Source organism: Boleophthalmus pectinirostris, unplaced genomic scaffold, assembly GCF_026225935.1.
Source record: "Boleophthalmus pectinirostris isolate CB_2022bp ecotype Guang Dong unplaced genomic scaffold, ASM2622593v1 HiC_scaffold_17, whole genome shotgun sequence".
Classification (NCBI taxonomy): Eukaryota; Metazoa; Chordata; class Actinopteri; order Gobiiformes; family Gobiidae; genus Boleophthalmus; species Boleophthalmus pectinirostris.
Genome location: NW_026571115.1, coordinates 28,994,838 through 29,010,709, shown reverse-complemented (window position 1 = coordinate 29,010,709; position 15,872 = coordinate 28,994,838). Strand labels below are relative to the sequence as shown.

General features: G+C 39.8%; 1 protein-coding gene across 1 annotated transcript in view; it reads left to right on the top strand.

Moving 5' to 3' along the window:
• LOC110156588 (adhesion G protein-coupled receptor E2-like) overlaps positions 1–15,872 on the top strand; it is a 140,644-nt gene that overhangs the window by 104,732 nt on the left and 20,040 nt on the right. The window contains exons 4-9 of the mRNA XM_055153097.1: positions 12,380–12,424; positions 12,501–12,887; positions 13,405–13,536; positions 13,772–13,921; positions 14,370–14,495; positions 15,137–15,280. Coding sequence (XP_055009072.1) covers positions 12,380–12,424; positions 12,501–12,887; positions 13,405–13,536; positions 13,772–13,921; positions 14,370–14,495; positions 15,137–15,280 — 984 coding nt within the window. The remainder of the gene's footprint in view (positions 1–12,379; positions 12,425–12,500; positions 12,888–13,404; positions 13,537–13,771; positions 13,922–14,369; positions 14,496–15,136; positions 15,281–15,872) is intronic.

The window sequence follows — 15,872 nt, the reverse complement described above, 5'->3', positions numbered from 1 at the left end:
TCAGAGTTAGAGGTTGGTCATTGTCCAGTGCCCCTGCCAGGGACAAGAAGAAGGCTGGGTACTCTGCACTGACGTGATCCTCTTGTGGATCTAACAGTGGCACTGAGCTCTCCCCGTGGGCAATGCCAGGGAAATGCAGGGTCCATCCTCTCTCAGGGAGTTGGGTTCTGGAGCCAGGCTGTATCTAATAGTACCTCTCAACCTCCTACACACGCTCAGCCTCTTCCCCCCACCCACCTCCAGAGAGCACCACCTTTTTCTGAGAACCACGGTCTCAAATTAAGGCTACATTTACATGATGAACAGAAGACGCAAAAGTGTCGCTTCTTCACTTTTTGCATGTTTATGCGTGCATACGGTGAGGCCAAAGTGTGTGGAATTTGACTGGGCATGCATGCCATTCGACATGTTTGTTTCTGTGTACTGTATGTATGTGACATAAACACGTACGGGACCTGAGCAGATCTGACCAGAGTTTTGCGTCTTGGGCAGTCTAGACGGAAACGCTACTACAGAGAATATTCAACTTTTCCACTCTGGAAGGTGGTTTCAGATTTTTGCATTTTTTAGCCCCCAAAACACCATCACCATCTAAACCAGGGGTGTCAAACTCATTTTGGTTCGGGGCCTGTATCCAACCTACTTTCATCCCAAAGGGGCCGGATCAGAAAACTCACGTCATATAGACCCCAAAAATTGCAATAAGTTCAAATATTTGTGCAGAGAAACTCTTTAATTGATGAACTCTTTCTTTTACAAAATCTTATAATATTATGAATAACCACAAACTTTAAAAAAAAAATGCAATTTCAACACAATGTTTTAACATGAACTTGAATTCAAATAGGAATAAGTCAATTTTTCTTGGAAAATCCTGCACTTGGCTCCACTTTTAACATTTTGGACATTTTTCTGATGAGGGTCACGGTCAACAGTCAAAACGATCGTCCTTTAAGAGCGTTTGGAAAGAGGCAAGTCTTCATTTGTGCTGCTCTGGTGGGAGGGGCCACGCACAGAGGCGCTGGGGATGCTGCTATGCTAAGCAGTGCAGAAAATTACCAATATTTTAATAGAAAATATAATTAAAATATTTTAGTAGAAAATCAGCCGAGAGCCAGATTAAAGGTCTTGGACCTGGGCCGTATGTTTGACACTCCTGATCTAAACGAAAGGCAATATTTTGTCATTTTTACCCGTAAGCGTTCTCGTGTAAACAGGCCCTTAGAGGAGCTGATTTTCACCCCAGCCTCTTCACACTCAGGGAATCAGCCCAAACTGCCCCAGAGCAAGTTACAGGTCCTGGCTTGATGAAACCATCAGGACCACATCATCTACAAACAGCAGAGATGAGATCATATGGTCCCCAAACCAGTCCCCCTCCAGCCCCTGACTGTGCTTAGAAATTCATAAAAACAATGAACTGAAGTGGTGACAAAGGGCAGCCCTGGCGGAGTCCAACATACACTGGGAATGAACACAACTCCTGCTCCAGTCATACAGAGACCACACAGAGCTGAACAAAGGCCCCGGACCCCATAGACCACCCACCACAGGGCACCAGTGTTGCCTGTATAAATATATTTTGGATGTTGACCTAATTAAATATATTAATTAAGATAAAAATAGAATCTTATATTAATCATAATCATCATAATCCAGGCTTTTGTAACTAGTCTACTTTAGGCTGTAGGTTAGATATTGTATAACACTTATGCGTATACAATGTGTAGTTCTTGTTTTGTGTATAAAGTTTCCATAATCCTGAAAACCCACACCAGCAGAGGGCGCAAGGACCCAGTGCAGCAGAGTGTTTTAAGGTCTGCTCTGGAGAAGCAGACAGTATGCTCACTTAGGTTTGAATAGGCACTTTTTATTGCGAACGAGAGCGGGAAAAGACTGGAGTTATGATGCTGAACTTTCATTAAGGCAAAATGATCTTGGTTTATTATTGTAGCATTTTGTTTTAGTTCATTGGCTGCTCTGAAACAACAGCTGTGAGACCCTCTTCTTCTTCAGTGATTGTGATTACGTCTGTGGGGAATGTCTGAGGGGCAAACACACTGTGGATATTTCCAAATTTAATTATGATAATGACTTGAAGAGATTGGACTGTAATGTTTTTTTTTACTGACTTGTACACAGGTTTGGACTTGCAATTCGTGACCTGGACTCGAGTCAGACTTGAGTCACTGCTGGAACTGAGACGACTTGATACTTCTCAGAAAAATGTGTTTTGAAATGTTTATAAGTGCTTCGTTTTAGTGGAACCAACAGAAACATGTCTCTCCACAAATCTCTTTTTGTGATTATGTCTTTCTTATGAAGGACTATTTATATATAAAAAAAAAAAAAAAAAAAAAAAAAGTATAAATCACTCAAAAAGTCCTGGTTCAGTTCTGGTTTAGTTCCTGTTTAGTCCTGGTTTAGCACTGATTTAGTTCTGATTTATTCCTGGTTTAGTCCTGTTTTTATCCTGGTTTAGTTTGGTTTAGTCCTGGATAAGTTCTGGTTTAGTCCTAATTTAGTCTTAGTTTAGTTCTTGTTTAGTCCTGGTTTAGTTTTGGTTTAGTCCTGGTTTAATTTGGTTTAGTCCTGGATAAGTTCTGGTTTAGTCCTAATTTAGTCTTAGTTTAGTTCTTGTTTAGTCCTGGTTTAGTTTTGGTTTAGTCCTGGTTTAATTTGGTTTAGTCCTGGATAAGTTCTGGTTTAGTCCTAATTTAGTCTTAGTTTAGTTCTTGTTTAGTCCTGGTTTAGTTCTGGTTTAGTCCTGGTTTAATCCTGGTTTAGTTTTGGTTTAGTCCTGGTTTAATTCTGGTTTAGTTCTGATTTGGTCCTGGTTTAGCTCTGGTTTAGTCCTAGTTTAGTTCTGGTTTAGTTCTTGTTTAGTTCCTGTTTAGTCCTGGTTTAGCCCTGATTTAGTTCAGATTCAGTCCTGGTTTAGTCCTGTTTTAATCCTGGTTTAGTCCTGGTTTGGTCCTGGTTTAGTTCTGGTTTAGTTTTTGTTTAGTCCTGGTTTAGTTTTGGTCTTTTTCTGGTTTAGTCCTAGTTTAGTTCTTGTTTAGTTCTTCTTTAGTCCTGGTTTAATCCTGATTTAGTTCTTGTTCAGTCCTGTCTTAGTTTTATTTTAGTGCTGATTTAGTCCTCATTATTCCACACTCTTTTCTTTTAATGCAAATTATTTTTCTTATGTATTTGTTTGTATTTCTTTTTCTGTGAAACACTTTAAATGACTTTGTGTCCGAACTGTGCTACACAAATAAAAACCTGCCTTGCGTTGCCCCCCAAAAAAATGAAGGTGTAGCAAAGTAAAAATGCTTCACAACCTTTTGACTTTTGTAATATAATGTTTAATGTATCTTGTAAAAATGTATGTATGTATATTTTTCCAAATACTTGTACCAAATATCAGACTGATGCAGATATTTAGGAACTGCATTTTTATGAGATTTGTGAACATGTGAATGAAACAAAACACAACTCCAGGTCTGTTTTTGAGGAGGTCACAAGATTCTGATTCTGAGCTGTTTTAGTCACCGAAACTGGCAACCCAAATGAGAGCGTCACGTGAGGCTCGTTCTGCTTTCTGATTGGAGAGTCAATGACAACATAGTAAAAGCGATATTGAAATTTGAATTACGAAATTCTATCTCCCTTTAACTTTGTCTCGAGTTTGTTTGTACACTCCCTGATGTAAATACTTTTCTTTTTATAGTTTTATTTGTGCATAGTAAAGGAAATACTGAAAAAAATGTTTCTTGTGAGATTTAAGCCGTGTTATAATGTTTAGTGGTTTAGTCCTGGTTTAGTTTTTGTGTAGTTATTGTTTAGACCTGGTTTAATCCTCATTTAGTTCCGGTTTAGTTCTCTAGTTTAGTCTTGCTTACTTCTGGTTTAGTCCTGGTTTAGTCCCGGTTTAGACCTGGTTAAATCCTGGTTTAGTCCTGGTTTAATCCTGGTTTAGTCCTGGTTTAGTCCTGGTTTAGTCCTGGTTTAGACCTGGTTTAGACCTGGTTTAGTTTTGGGTTAGTGCTGGTTTAGTCCTGGTTTAGACCTATTTTAGTCCTGGTTTAGTCCTGGTTTAGACCTGGTTTAGACCTGGTTTAGACCTGGTTTAGTCTTGGTTTAGTCCTGGTTTAATCCTGGTTTAGTCCTGGTTTAGTCCTGGTTTAGACCTGGTTTAGTTCTTGTTTAGTCCTGATTTAATCCTGGTTTAGTCCTGGTTTAGTCCTGGTTTAGTCCTGGTTTAGTCCTGGTTTAGTCCTGGTTTAGTTCTTGTTTAGTCCTGGTTTAGACCTGGTTTAGTTCTTGTTTAGTCCTGATTTAATCCTGGTTTAGTCCTGGTTTAGTCCTTGTTTAGTTCTTGTTTAGTCTTGCTTAGTTCTGGTTAATCATGGTTTAGTCCAGTTTAGTCCTGGTTTAGTCCTGGTTTAATCCTTATTTAGTTCTGGTTTAGTCCTGTTTAGACCTAGTTTAGTCTTGGTTTAGTTCCTGTTTATTCCTGGTTTAGTCCTGGTTTAGTTCTGGTTTAATCCTTATTTAGTCCTGGTTTAGTTCCGGTTTAGTCCTGGTTTAGTTTTGATTTAGTCCTGATTTAGTTTTGTCTTCTTCCTGGTTTTAGTTCATGGAGATGTTATCGCTTTGTCTGGAATGTTCCACAGTGTGGCATTAAACCTTTCTATCTCCACTGAGACCAAACCAGACCAAGTTACAGGTCAGATCTGTGGAGAGGCGACCCCGCTCACAGTCAGAATGTTGTTTTTCGAGGGATTTTTGAGCTATAAAACCAGATGTAGTTGAATAAATGTAAGTTAGAACTGTTTAATGTCACACTGTGGAACATTCCAGACAGCGCACCTTTAAAGTTCAAAGTGGTGGCTCTCTCAGACTTCTTGTTTTTCTTGTAAAGGCTGCTCACCTGAGAGTACGAGGGCAGATGTAAATGAAAAATAAACAGAGCAACCTGACTGAAGGAGGCTCATTTGACTTTGGGACAAACTATTTTGACAGCGCGAGGTGTTTGTGGAGAGAGAGACGCACAGACAAATCAGCAGGGCAGGGCATTTCGTAATCACAGACCATCTAGAGTTTTCTTCTTTACGCATTTAAGAAAGTCCTGTGACGCTTTTTAGTTTTTATTAAAGGTCCCACGTGATGCTGTTTTCTGATCTATGTGATAATGTTTCCTCATCACCAGTGTTGGGAAGGTGACTTTTAAAATGTATTCCCCTACAGATTACAGATTACATACACCAGAATGTAGTTTAGTAACGTAATCTGAGTATTTTGGATTACTTGATTTGCTGTAGAGAAGCAAAGACGAGGAAATCTTCACATAAGAAGTTTTATCGGCTAAACGACAATAAAAAGCCCAAGACTTTACTCAACCAAATTAAAAATATTATTGATAGAAAAGGAGAAGACATGTCCACACAGCATGGTTTAGTCCTGTTAAATCCTGTTTTAGAGTTTAGACCTGGTTTTAGACCTGGTTTTAGACCTTTTGGTTTAGACCTGGTTTAGACCTGGTTTAGACCTGGTTTAGACCTACCTGGTTTAGACCTGGTTTTAGACCTGGTTTAGACCTGGTTTAGACCTGGTTTAGACCTGGTTTAGACCTGGTTTAGACCTGTTTAGACCTGGTTTAGACCTGGTTTGGACCTGGGTTTAGTCCTAGTTTAGACCTGGTTTAGACCTGGTTTAGACCTTTAGACCTGGTTTAGACCAGGTTTAGACCTGGTTTGGACCTGGGTTTAGGCCTGGCTTAGACATGGTTTGGACCTGGTTTAGACCTGGTTTAGACCTGGTTTAGACCTGGTTTGGACCTGGTTTGGACCTGGTTTGGACTTGGTTTAGACCTGGTTTAGTGTCCGGCAATGCGTGGAATTACTGAGAAAAAAAGAAAAAAAAAAGAAAAAAGGGATAAAGCCCAAAATGTGAAAACAGGAAAATACTGCAGTGTAATCCATTTATTTCAACAAAGTAACTGTAATCCAATTACCACTCACTGAAACAGTAACTGAATACAGTTACTCATAATTTGTACTCTGATTACATAACTCTGGTACATGTAATCTGTTACTCCCCAACACTGCTCATCACAAACAGAGCTGGAGTTGTGTTTAAAAAGAGGAAGATGAACGCTTCAGTGGGTCAATCAAAGTTTAGATCAAGTCCCCAAGGAAAAGAAGGTCAAATCTGTATATTTTATAGACTCATGACACATTTAATATATATTTCAAACATTTATTTCTTGAAATTTTGATGAATAAGGCTTACAGATCATGTCTAGTCAGTGTCTAAGAAAACTAGAATTACATAAGATCAATAAAAAAACATATTATAAAAAAGTATGTAAGAAAAGTATGTTCATTTCTAGGCTCTCAATACTTGGTTGGACCTCCTTTTGCATTAATTATTGCATCAAATTTGCCATGGCATGGAGGAGATTATCCTTTCCAAATAACATGCAAAATGTATTTTCTTCTGAGAATAAGACTTTGGACCACTCGGCATAAACATATCTCCATGAAGAATGTAAGAAGTATGGTTATGGTGACATATCAATTTAAATGAATTGTATTAACATGAAAAATTAATTATTAATATAAATAAATACAGAAAAATACAGAAAATGGGTCACGTAATATATTAATGTAGGGTCAACATTTCATATTTTGGAGTGTAGTGAAGTACTTTTGTTCTTTCTCATAAATAAACAACCATTTTTCCCATCATTTCTGTTTGTTTTTTTTGTTGGGGCCTGTTTTGAGGAAATGTGTTTGCCAACTACTGTTTTGTCATAACTTGACTCACTGTGATACTTTGCTCATAAAAACTAAACAAAATGCCATTTTAACATAATAAATGACAAATATAACAAATGTCTATTGTTCATCAAAGATAAACAAAGTGAAAATCAGCAGAAGGAACATGTGGAAAGCCCAAAACACAAATAAAATAAGCACAAAAAGCAGGCTATGATTTTAAAGAAACTCATCTAAAACCTTTTGTAACTGTGTCAGAGCTAACAGATGACTGAACGAGAAGAATAGACAGTATTTTATCTCTTTCCGAATTAGAGAGAGAGAGTTGTGCTTGTTGCACTGAGCACTGACCAGACGGGGCATCTGGTACGGTTAAGGGCTGACACTGGTCTGTTAGAATGTGGCTAAGCTGCGTCCAGCCTCTGAGGACTCTGCTCTCACCCCCACGACCTTCAGCAGCAGCACAGGAGAATACAGACATTTTCATGCACAGTAACAGGAACGGCTGACGTACACATGCTGGAATAACAGGCTGTTGGTTGTATGCGGATTCACACATCTCGGAAAATGAGGCACACGGGGCAAAGACAAGGACATAACAGCGCCGCACTGCAACAGAGGCTCAGATACAAGAGAGATACAGGTCTGGGATGAGGCTGTGATTGATCTGCGGCTTTTGATGCACCATTCACTGCGTAAACTGAACCATAAAAACCTCTCAATAAATACAGTAGGAGAGAATACGCTCTCGTCACATGCCGCACGTGCAGGCTTCTGCGTAACAAGAAGGTACGGCCTTCTGAGAGGGTTTCACGAGAACTGATATGTGTTTTTCCAAGGTCGATACTAGGGATGTAACAATAACTGAAATATCATGATATCGTGTCGTCAAAGTTCTCACAATATATCGAATTACAAATGAAATTAAGAGTTATGGTGCAGCAATAGATTAAAAAAAGACAACGGGAACTACAGTCCCTGACAAAAGTCTTGTCGCTTATCCATTTTGTAGAAACAAAAGCTTATAACCTGACTTTAAATTAATCGATTGGTTTTAGAAATGTCTCATATGAAAGCTAAAACCCTCCCAAATTATGCTCAATATACTAAAATAAATTTGCTTCACTGAAAAAAGATTGATCATTTAATGAACACAGAAAGGTCAGATTTTGGCAAGACAAAAGTCTTGTCGTCTTGTCATATGATGCACCCAATCCTAGATTACAGCCTCACCTGTGATCAGTTACTGATCAGTCAATTAGTGGGTGTGTATAAAAAGAACCCCAGCACACCAGACCTTCACATCAACTGCAACTTGACCTCTGACAACATGCCTAAGATCCACCCTGAGACCAAAGCGTTAATCATCAAGAGGCTGAAGACCAGATCCACTGCTGAGGTGGTGACACCTTCAATGTGTCTCAGCGTCAAGTACAAAGAATAAGAAAAAGATCTGAAATGACTGGAGATGTTTTTGACAAGCCCAGGTCCGGCAGATCCCGCAAGACAACTGCTCAGGAGGACCGTTTGTTAATTCGAAAATCCAAGGCCAGCCCCTTTTCCACTGCAGCAGACTCCACCAGGCCTGGTCACCTCAAGTCCCTGTGTCAACCACAACAGTTTGTAGAATTCTGTCTCGAAATGGCCTCCATGGTCAAATCAGTGCACAGAAACCAGCACTAAACAAAAGGCAATTAAAAAACCGTGTGGCATTTGCCAAGGCCCACAGCCTGTTAAAAGGATGGACACTGGAAAAGTGGCAGAAGGTGGATTTCTCAGATGAATCCTCGGTTGAATTACATCACAGCCACCGCAAATATTGCAGGAGACCTACTGGAGCCGCATGGATCCAAGATTCACCCAGAAAACAGTTAAGTTTGGTGGAGGAAAAATCCTGGTCTGGGGTTCCATCCAGTATGGGGCGAGACATTTGCAGGGTGGAAGGCAATATCAATAGCCTAAAATATCAAGAAGTATTAGCTCCTCTTACATTCCCAACCATAAAATGGGTCAAATTTTGCAGCAGGATGGTGCTCCATCGCATACTTCTATCTCTACATCAAAGTTTCTCAAGGCGAAGAAGATCAAGGTGCTCCAGGACTGGCCAGCCCAGTCACCAGACATGAACATCATTGAGCATGTCTGGGGTAGAATGAAAGAGGAAGCATGGAAGGCAAAACCAAAGAATCTTGATGAACTCTGGGAGGCATGTAAGACGCTTTCTTTGCTATTCCTGATGACTTCATCAACAAATTGTATGAATCATTGTCGAACCACATGGATGCGTCCTTCAAGCTCATGGAAGTGATACAAGATATTAAATATGGATCTCACAGCACCACTACTTCATTCACTGATGTTATGTAACATATTTTTGTAAAAAGTAAAGTAAATTATTTGTTCAATTTTCTGTAGGCGACAAAACTTTTGTCTTGCCAAAATCTGACCTTTCTGTGTTCGTTAAGTGATCAATCTTTCTTCAGTGAAGCAAATTTATTTTAGTATATTGAGCATAATTTGGGAGGGTTTTAGCTTTCATATGAGACATTTCTAAAACCAATCGATTAATTTAAAGCCAGGTTATAAGCTTTTGTTTCTACAAAATGGATAAGCGATAAGACTTTTGTCAGGGACTTACATAGACCATGATCCTTTGCTCCATTTCAGTGTAGACTACAAAAAGAAATAACAGTTCTAAGCACTTTTAAGTCTTAGTTCTTTGGATTAAGTCTTGTCAAGGCATTTTAAGAGGAAAAAGTGGAATATTCAGAGTTTTGTCGAGTGTGAAGCAGCTGGGATGAGAATCAGCTCTTCCAAGTCCGAGGCCATGATTCTCGACCGGAAAAAAGGTGGCTTGCCCTCTCCGGGTGGGTGGAGAGTCCCTGCCTCAAGTGGAGGAGTTCAAGCATCTCGGGGTCTTGTTCATGAGTGAGGGGAGGACGGAGCGTGAGATTGACAGGTGGATCGGTGCAGCATCTGCAGTGATGCGGTCTCTGTATCAGACCATTGTGGTGAAGAGGGAGCCAAAAGGCAAAGCTCTCGATTTACCGGTCAGTCTTCGTTCCTACTCTCACCTACGGTCTTGAGCTCTGGGTAATGACCGAAAGGACAAGATCGCGAAATGAGTTTCCTCCGCAGGGTGGCTGGGCGCTCCCTTAGAGATAGGGTGAGGAGCTCAGTCACACAGGAGGAGCTCGGAGTAGAGCCGCTGCTCCTCCACGTCGAGAGGAGCCAGTTGAGGTGGCTCGGGCATCTGTTCTGGATGCCTCCTGGGCGCCTCCCTCGGGAGGTGTTCTGGGCATGTCCCAATGGGAGGAGGCCCCGGGGAAGACCCAGGACACGCTGGAGGGTCTCTCGGCTGGCCTGGGAACGCCTCGGGGGGGGCATATCATGCAAATTATACATGATATGCTTACATTCATCATTTGTATATTTTACTTTACACTCATATTTAGTTTGAGGGACTGCAATTTATCATCCCGCCTGCTCACTCCTACATTGTGTAATCCCGCCTGCGCCCACAGTGAGCTTTCAAAATGTGTCCAGCACCGCACAGTTTTGCGTCGGGTCCATGGGATTGCAGGATTCTAGGTCAAGGGTTTGCAGCACTGTCAACAAAGCAAAGGGTGGCTCCTCTGAGGAATCTGAATAAATACTGAATATATTAAAAATAGATTAAATATATAATTGTTTTCTTATTACATAATTCCATATATCTTCCTTCATACGTTTGATGTATTCAGTATGTATTTATAACATAGAAAGTAATGTGAAGGCCTGTGTCTAAACTTTTGACTTGTAGTCTATCTGGCAAAAGTTTAAACCAGGGGTGCTCACACTTTTTCAGCATGCGAGCTACTTACAAAATTACCAAGTCATAATGATCTACCTAATGCAAAGCCAAGCAATCTGCACTGAAACACTCTTTTTTTGGACCCTCCCCCACAGTTTGAGAACCCCTTCTTTAAGTGAACTTCCTCTGGCACTTTACACAAAACTGTGGAAAAAGTGAAGGAAGATTTTTAAACCTGTTTTTTAAAGTTCCAAACTGGAGTTGCATTCTTTTCTGGTTTTGCAGTGATATTTACCAGCCTCTGCACGTTTACAAACGCACATCGTGACAAACACAGATGCATTTTTGCACTTTTGTTAGACAAACTTCAGCCAAATGTGGCAGTAGGTCTGTTCTGTAGATCCGCTCTATGCTGTAGACCTGCTTTGTGCAAACACTTTAACACAAATTTAGACTCGTTTTTGCTTCACGTTTCGTCTTGCTCTTCTAATCAGCCGCACTGTGGGAGGGGCTTGTGTTCGCTGTACGCAGGAAGGAGCGAGAGCGTGAAAAGGCGAGGGGCGGCGTGCTGACGTGAGGCAGATGGACAGGTAGGATGTTTAGGAAGTTGAACCTGCCCTGTGATGCACGCTGGTACACGAGGGCACACGCTGTTGCAGACGAGCCGTGCATAGGGAGCGTGTGTGTTTGTGATGCGCCGTAGAGTCTCCGCGGGTTTCAAATGAGCGCGGAGGCTGCACTGAGACGCCCCACACGCTCCTGCACCCCGCTACAAGTTTATTACCAACAGCAGCGGCCATAATGAAATATGATCGCACTTGTTGAGTGTCAGACCTTGAGTGAGAGACAAGACCAAGTCCAAACGCGAGTTCGAGACAAGACACGGGGATCTACCCACACGACCTTGGCGATCGACTGATAGATCACGATCGACGTATTGAGCAGCCCTGGTTTAAACAGTCAAAAAACAAAGCATTTTGAGTAAAAACTGCAATGACACGACATAAAGAAACTGATTCCTTTTTAAAACTCAGACATACTTTCTGTAATTTTCAACTTTTTTGCCACTCTTCTTCACAAACTGCCACGTCGCTGAAAACTATGACAAATATTTCACAAAATCATTATCTCACCAAACTGGAAAAAACTAAAATGAACACATGAATATAACATAGAAAAAACAGTGTGAGCTTATACCAGCATAACTCATGGTCCTCCAGACTGATCCCTCCTCAAAGACACGCTCATGACTCCTGCTCCGGGACTTTGCATTCACTTTTGCATCTGTGCCAATCACAGAAAAAACAAGCAAAGTACGCAAACTTCAAAAATAGACATATACCGAGAATACCTTACAGTCATCCATCAGTCAGTCAGCAATGGCCACAATGTGCAGCCTCATCTTTTCAGTGCTCGGCAAGTTATTACAATTTTGTTCTTAATTTATTATCACATATTGTTTTTTCTGATAACGTATAGTATTTTTATGTATTTACATTTATATAGAGAAATTGTGAATATTTTATGTGTTATTTCTTTGACAGTGCAAAAATTGTAGCTTTAGTAACTTAAATATAGATATGGCAGTGAATATGAACATTTCTGATACTGGTTTCAGATTTTGTATCTTATCTCGCACAATACTAGACTATTATGTATTCTTGTCAATTTATATTGGGTTAAAAGAAAATACACTATTATAATATTACTTTTCTCACCTCATTGATATTTTGTTTCCATCAAATGTATCAGAAATGTTGGGAACGTTGGGGAAATTCTGTTAGAAATCTGAAATTGTTTTTGCCTGTCCATATTTTTATAGGTTTATTCTTCCAGTTCCAGTTGGTGGTAGCTCCCGCACCTTCAGGTATTTGCAATATTCTCTGTTTATTTTAAATGATTCATGTTTCATTGTTGACTCACCATTTCCGTTTCCTTTACAGCTACCACCGTTCCACCAGACCCGTGTGACAGTCACATCATTTTAACTGATCCTTGGCGCAACGTTGCCTTCGCCTCAACTGGTTACAAGGATTTCCCAAACAGCGACGCTGGTTTAGTGGGTCAATGGACCCGCTTTATGGGAATTGGAGGCGACCGAATTATTACTGCTTGTACAAATACGGTTAACCATGGTGGCACTACTTATCCCATCTATGTGCCCTTCGCATATCCAAACGTCAACCTAACTACAGTAGCAGGGACGGCTTATGCATACTATTCAACATGTACTTATTATCCTATTACAATGGAAGTGAAGTATTGCCCTACTGGATTCTTCATTTACAAGCCTGCATCACATCCAACTACATATTCGGGCTATTTAACATGTAAGTTTATAACATTTTATCGATCACAGTTCTGAAAAAAAGAATATATGCTGCCGTACAGGGTTTTTAAAACTACTAAAAGTCAGATATCTCACAATCTTGAGCTGTATCATCACTATGGTAATATAATAAAGAAAGTACCACAATTTAAAAATAATAATACATTCAGTAAAGTGTTTTATTATCATTGTGGTGTCAGAATCAGTATTGAGTATCAAGTCTATTCTTCAGGAGCAAAATTTTGTTAGAATTTTTATCACCGAAACAACACTAGCATGCACAAAAAAAAAAAAAAAAAAAAAAAGTAGATGATGACAAAAGGGTTGGTTAAAGCTTGGGAAACGTCCTCTTTTCTCAGGTTAATCAGGTTAACTTGTCCACAAGAAGTTAACAATTTCAACAGTTTAAAAAAAAAATAGAAATCCGAAACACTTTTTTGGCTTTTTAAAATGTTTTATTGGTAACCTTTTTTTTCACATGAAATGCCTCAGTTGACGAATCTTTGTCTTTCCCTCAGATCATCACACGTGCACGGCGAGCTCGTGTGGGCCTCTCGCTCAGTGCTCCACTGGAGGAGGCTGTGTTTGTGTCCCTGGGTACAGAATGGATCCAGCTGTTAAACCCACTGCCAGTTCTTATGGTTGTTTAGGTAAGTACAAAAACTCACCAATAGTACTTATCCAGTGTTTCTTGTTAATCCTCTAAAACAATTTATGTCAACTACGGTAAGTTTGCACTACTACAAGAAACATGGCAGATTTCAATGGTAACAGGTGTTTTTTGACTTTCCTACCAAACTCTGTTGACCTTCTATTGAGAGTATAGAACTGTATCAAGATATTGCATGATAAACTCATAATAAACATTGGTTTTCTGTTGTTCAGACATCGATGACTGCACTGAGGACACAACAATATGTGGCTCCTATGCACAGTGTGTGAACGATCCAGGCACGTTCCACTGTCTCTGTCTGACTGGATTTCAGGCAACAAATACGTCAATGCCACCGGCCAAAACAACCAACCCTTGTATCGGTGAGGTTCACCTTAATTTAATCTAGACATATTATAGTTCCTTAATGTCTGTACAACCTTATGGCATCTTGTGATCATCACAGATTTTTTGGGTTTGAGGTCAAAATAAGTCCACTGCCTCTAATTAGAAAGCATTCAATAATCAGAAAGGGTGTGTTATCATCCTACATGCATAAGGTTAGTGAGGAATAACTTTGGACCACTGTTGGACCACTGTTTGCGATACAAAAGCATACATATGCATCATATTGCTACAGTAAGACGTGCTGCTTTTTGCATTTTCAACATTTTACTCCCCATTATTGCCTGTAGAGGGCGTTTCTTTATCTGTGAGCTTCTTATGTAATTCCAGTTAACTCAAGAAGACCTAATAATGCAAGTAGAAGTGCAGTAATTGCTTTAGTCGGTCAGATTTATGACATACTATTTGACATTTTCTTTCTTCCAGATATCGACGAATGCTTGGATTCAGCTTGCGGACCGTACGGTGACTGTACCAACACTGTAGGAAGTTTTACATGTGTTTGCCACGTCGGATTTCAACTTATTCCAAGGGGAAAGCCACCATGTCAAGGTTTGAGATTATAAAAAATACTAATTATTAATCAGGAGTGGTTGATATTGAAATACAAAGAAAAGATACACACATAAAATAGAGACATTTTCTAAAAAGGCCTGATGATTAAAGTGGGTTTTAAGAAGTGATTTAAAAGATGGTACTGATGGTGAGAAACTTACCTCCTCGGGCAGGTCATTCCAAAGCCGAGGCGCCCGGACTGAAAAAGCTTAATCACCCTTTGTCTGGAGCCTCGACTTTGGAACAAAAAACAGGGACCTGCCTGAGGATCTAAGGCTGTGGGGGGGGCTCATAAGGGGTTAAAAATGTGGTAAAATGTGCATGTAGATCATGTCTTGAGATTGAAACTCGCACAAAACAAACATAACAACATAACAAACCAAAAAACACTATTTCTTTTTCTAGTTATTTTTAATTGTTTTAATTTTGGATGAAATACTCAACATTCCAAATTTGCAAAACGCTAAAACATCAATTGCAATATTATCAGTTTTTCGACATATCCCCACTTGTACTAACAATTACTTCCTGCATATATTTTAACTAAGATGAATTATTATTAGCCTAATACTGGCTTGCCTTGAATATAGTTGTTTAGTTTGTTGATGAGCTAACAGGACTTACTTCGTGTTTCTCAGACATCGATGAGTGTTTGGACAAAAAAATATGCGGTCAGAACAGCATTTGCACCAACACAGTCGGATCCTACAACTGTAAATGTGAAATCGGCTACATACCAACAGACGAAACCCTGCCGCCCGACCAGACCAACGTCTGCATAGGTATGTCTAGTTTTTTGTATCTTCTATCTTTGTATCAATTAAAATATGAATGTTCAGAAAGGTCACTGTTGAGTAAAATGTAAAAAAAATTATAACAAAAATAAAAATAAAGTCTGCTCCCTGCTTGTCTTCACTGAGATGTCTTTGTTTTGCATTGAATGTTTCCCAAGCAGCAACAGCCAAATGAATTCTTGTTATTTTTGTGAGTTCACAAACTCTTGAAAATCAGCTCTGCATGTGGTGCAGAAACTGACCAATCACAGGGCAGAAAAGCAAACACAAACGCACTTCGGCCTATTTTAATACAAATATGGACGCCTGTGTTTTTCTCTCAAATGGAATTACCTCAAGTTTGATTTTTCGTCTTGTTCTGCTGTTGTGACACTTCAGCCAATCAGTGTGAAGTTGTTGAATGTTCAGATCATTGGTTACGGTCTCTTTCAGTGAGAGCCATCCCAGACTGATGTGTAGAAATCCGTTCAGTGGCTCCACATATCAATTTCTGTATTTTCACTGAATTAAAACATTTTTTGGAGTGCGGTGGCAGACCCTCGCCTGTATTGTTCCTTAGTGTACATTTAAATAAGTCTAA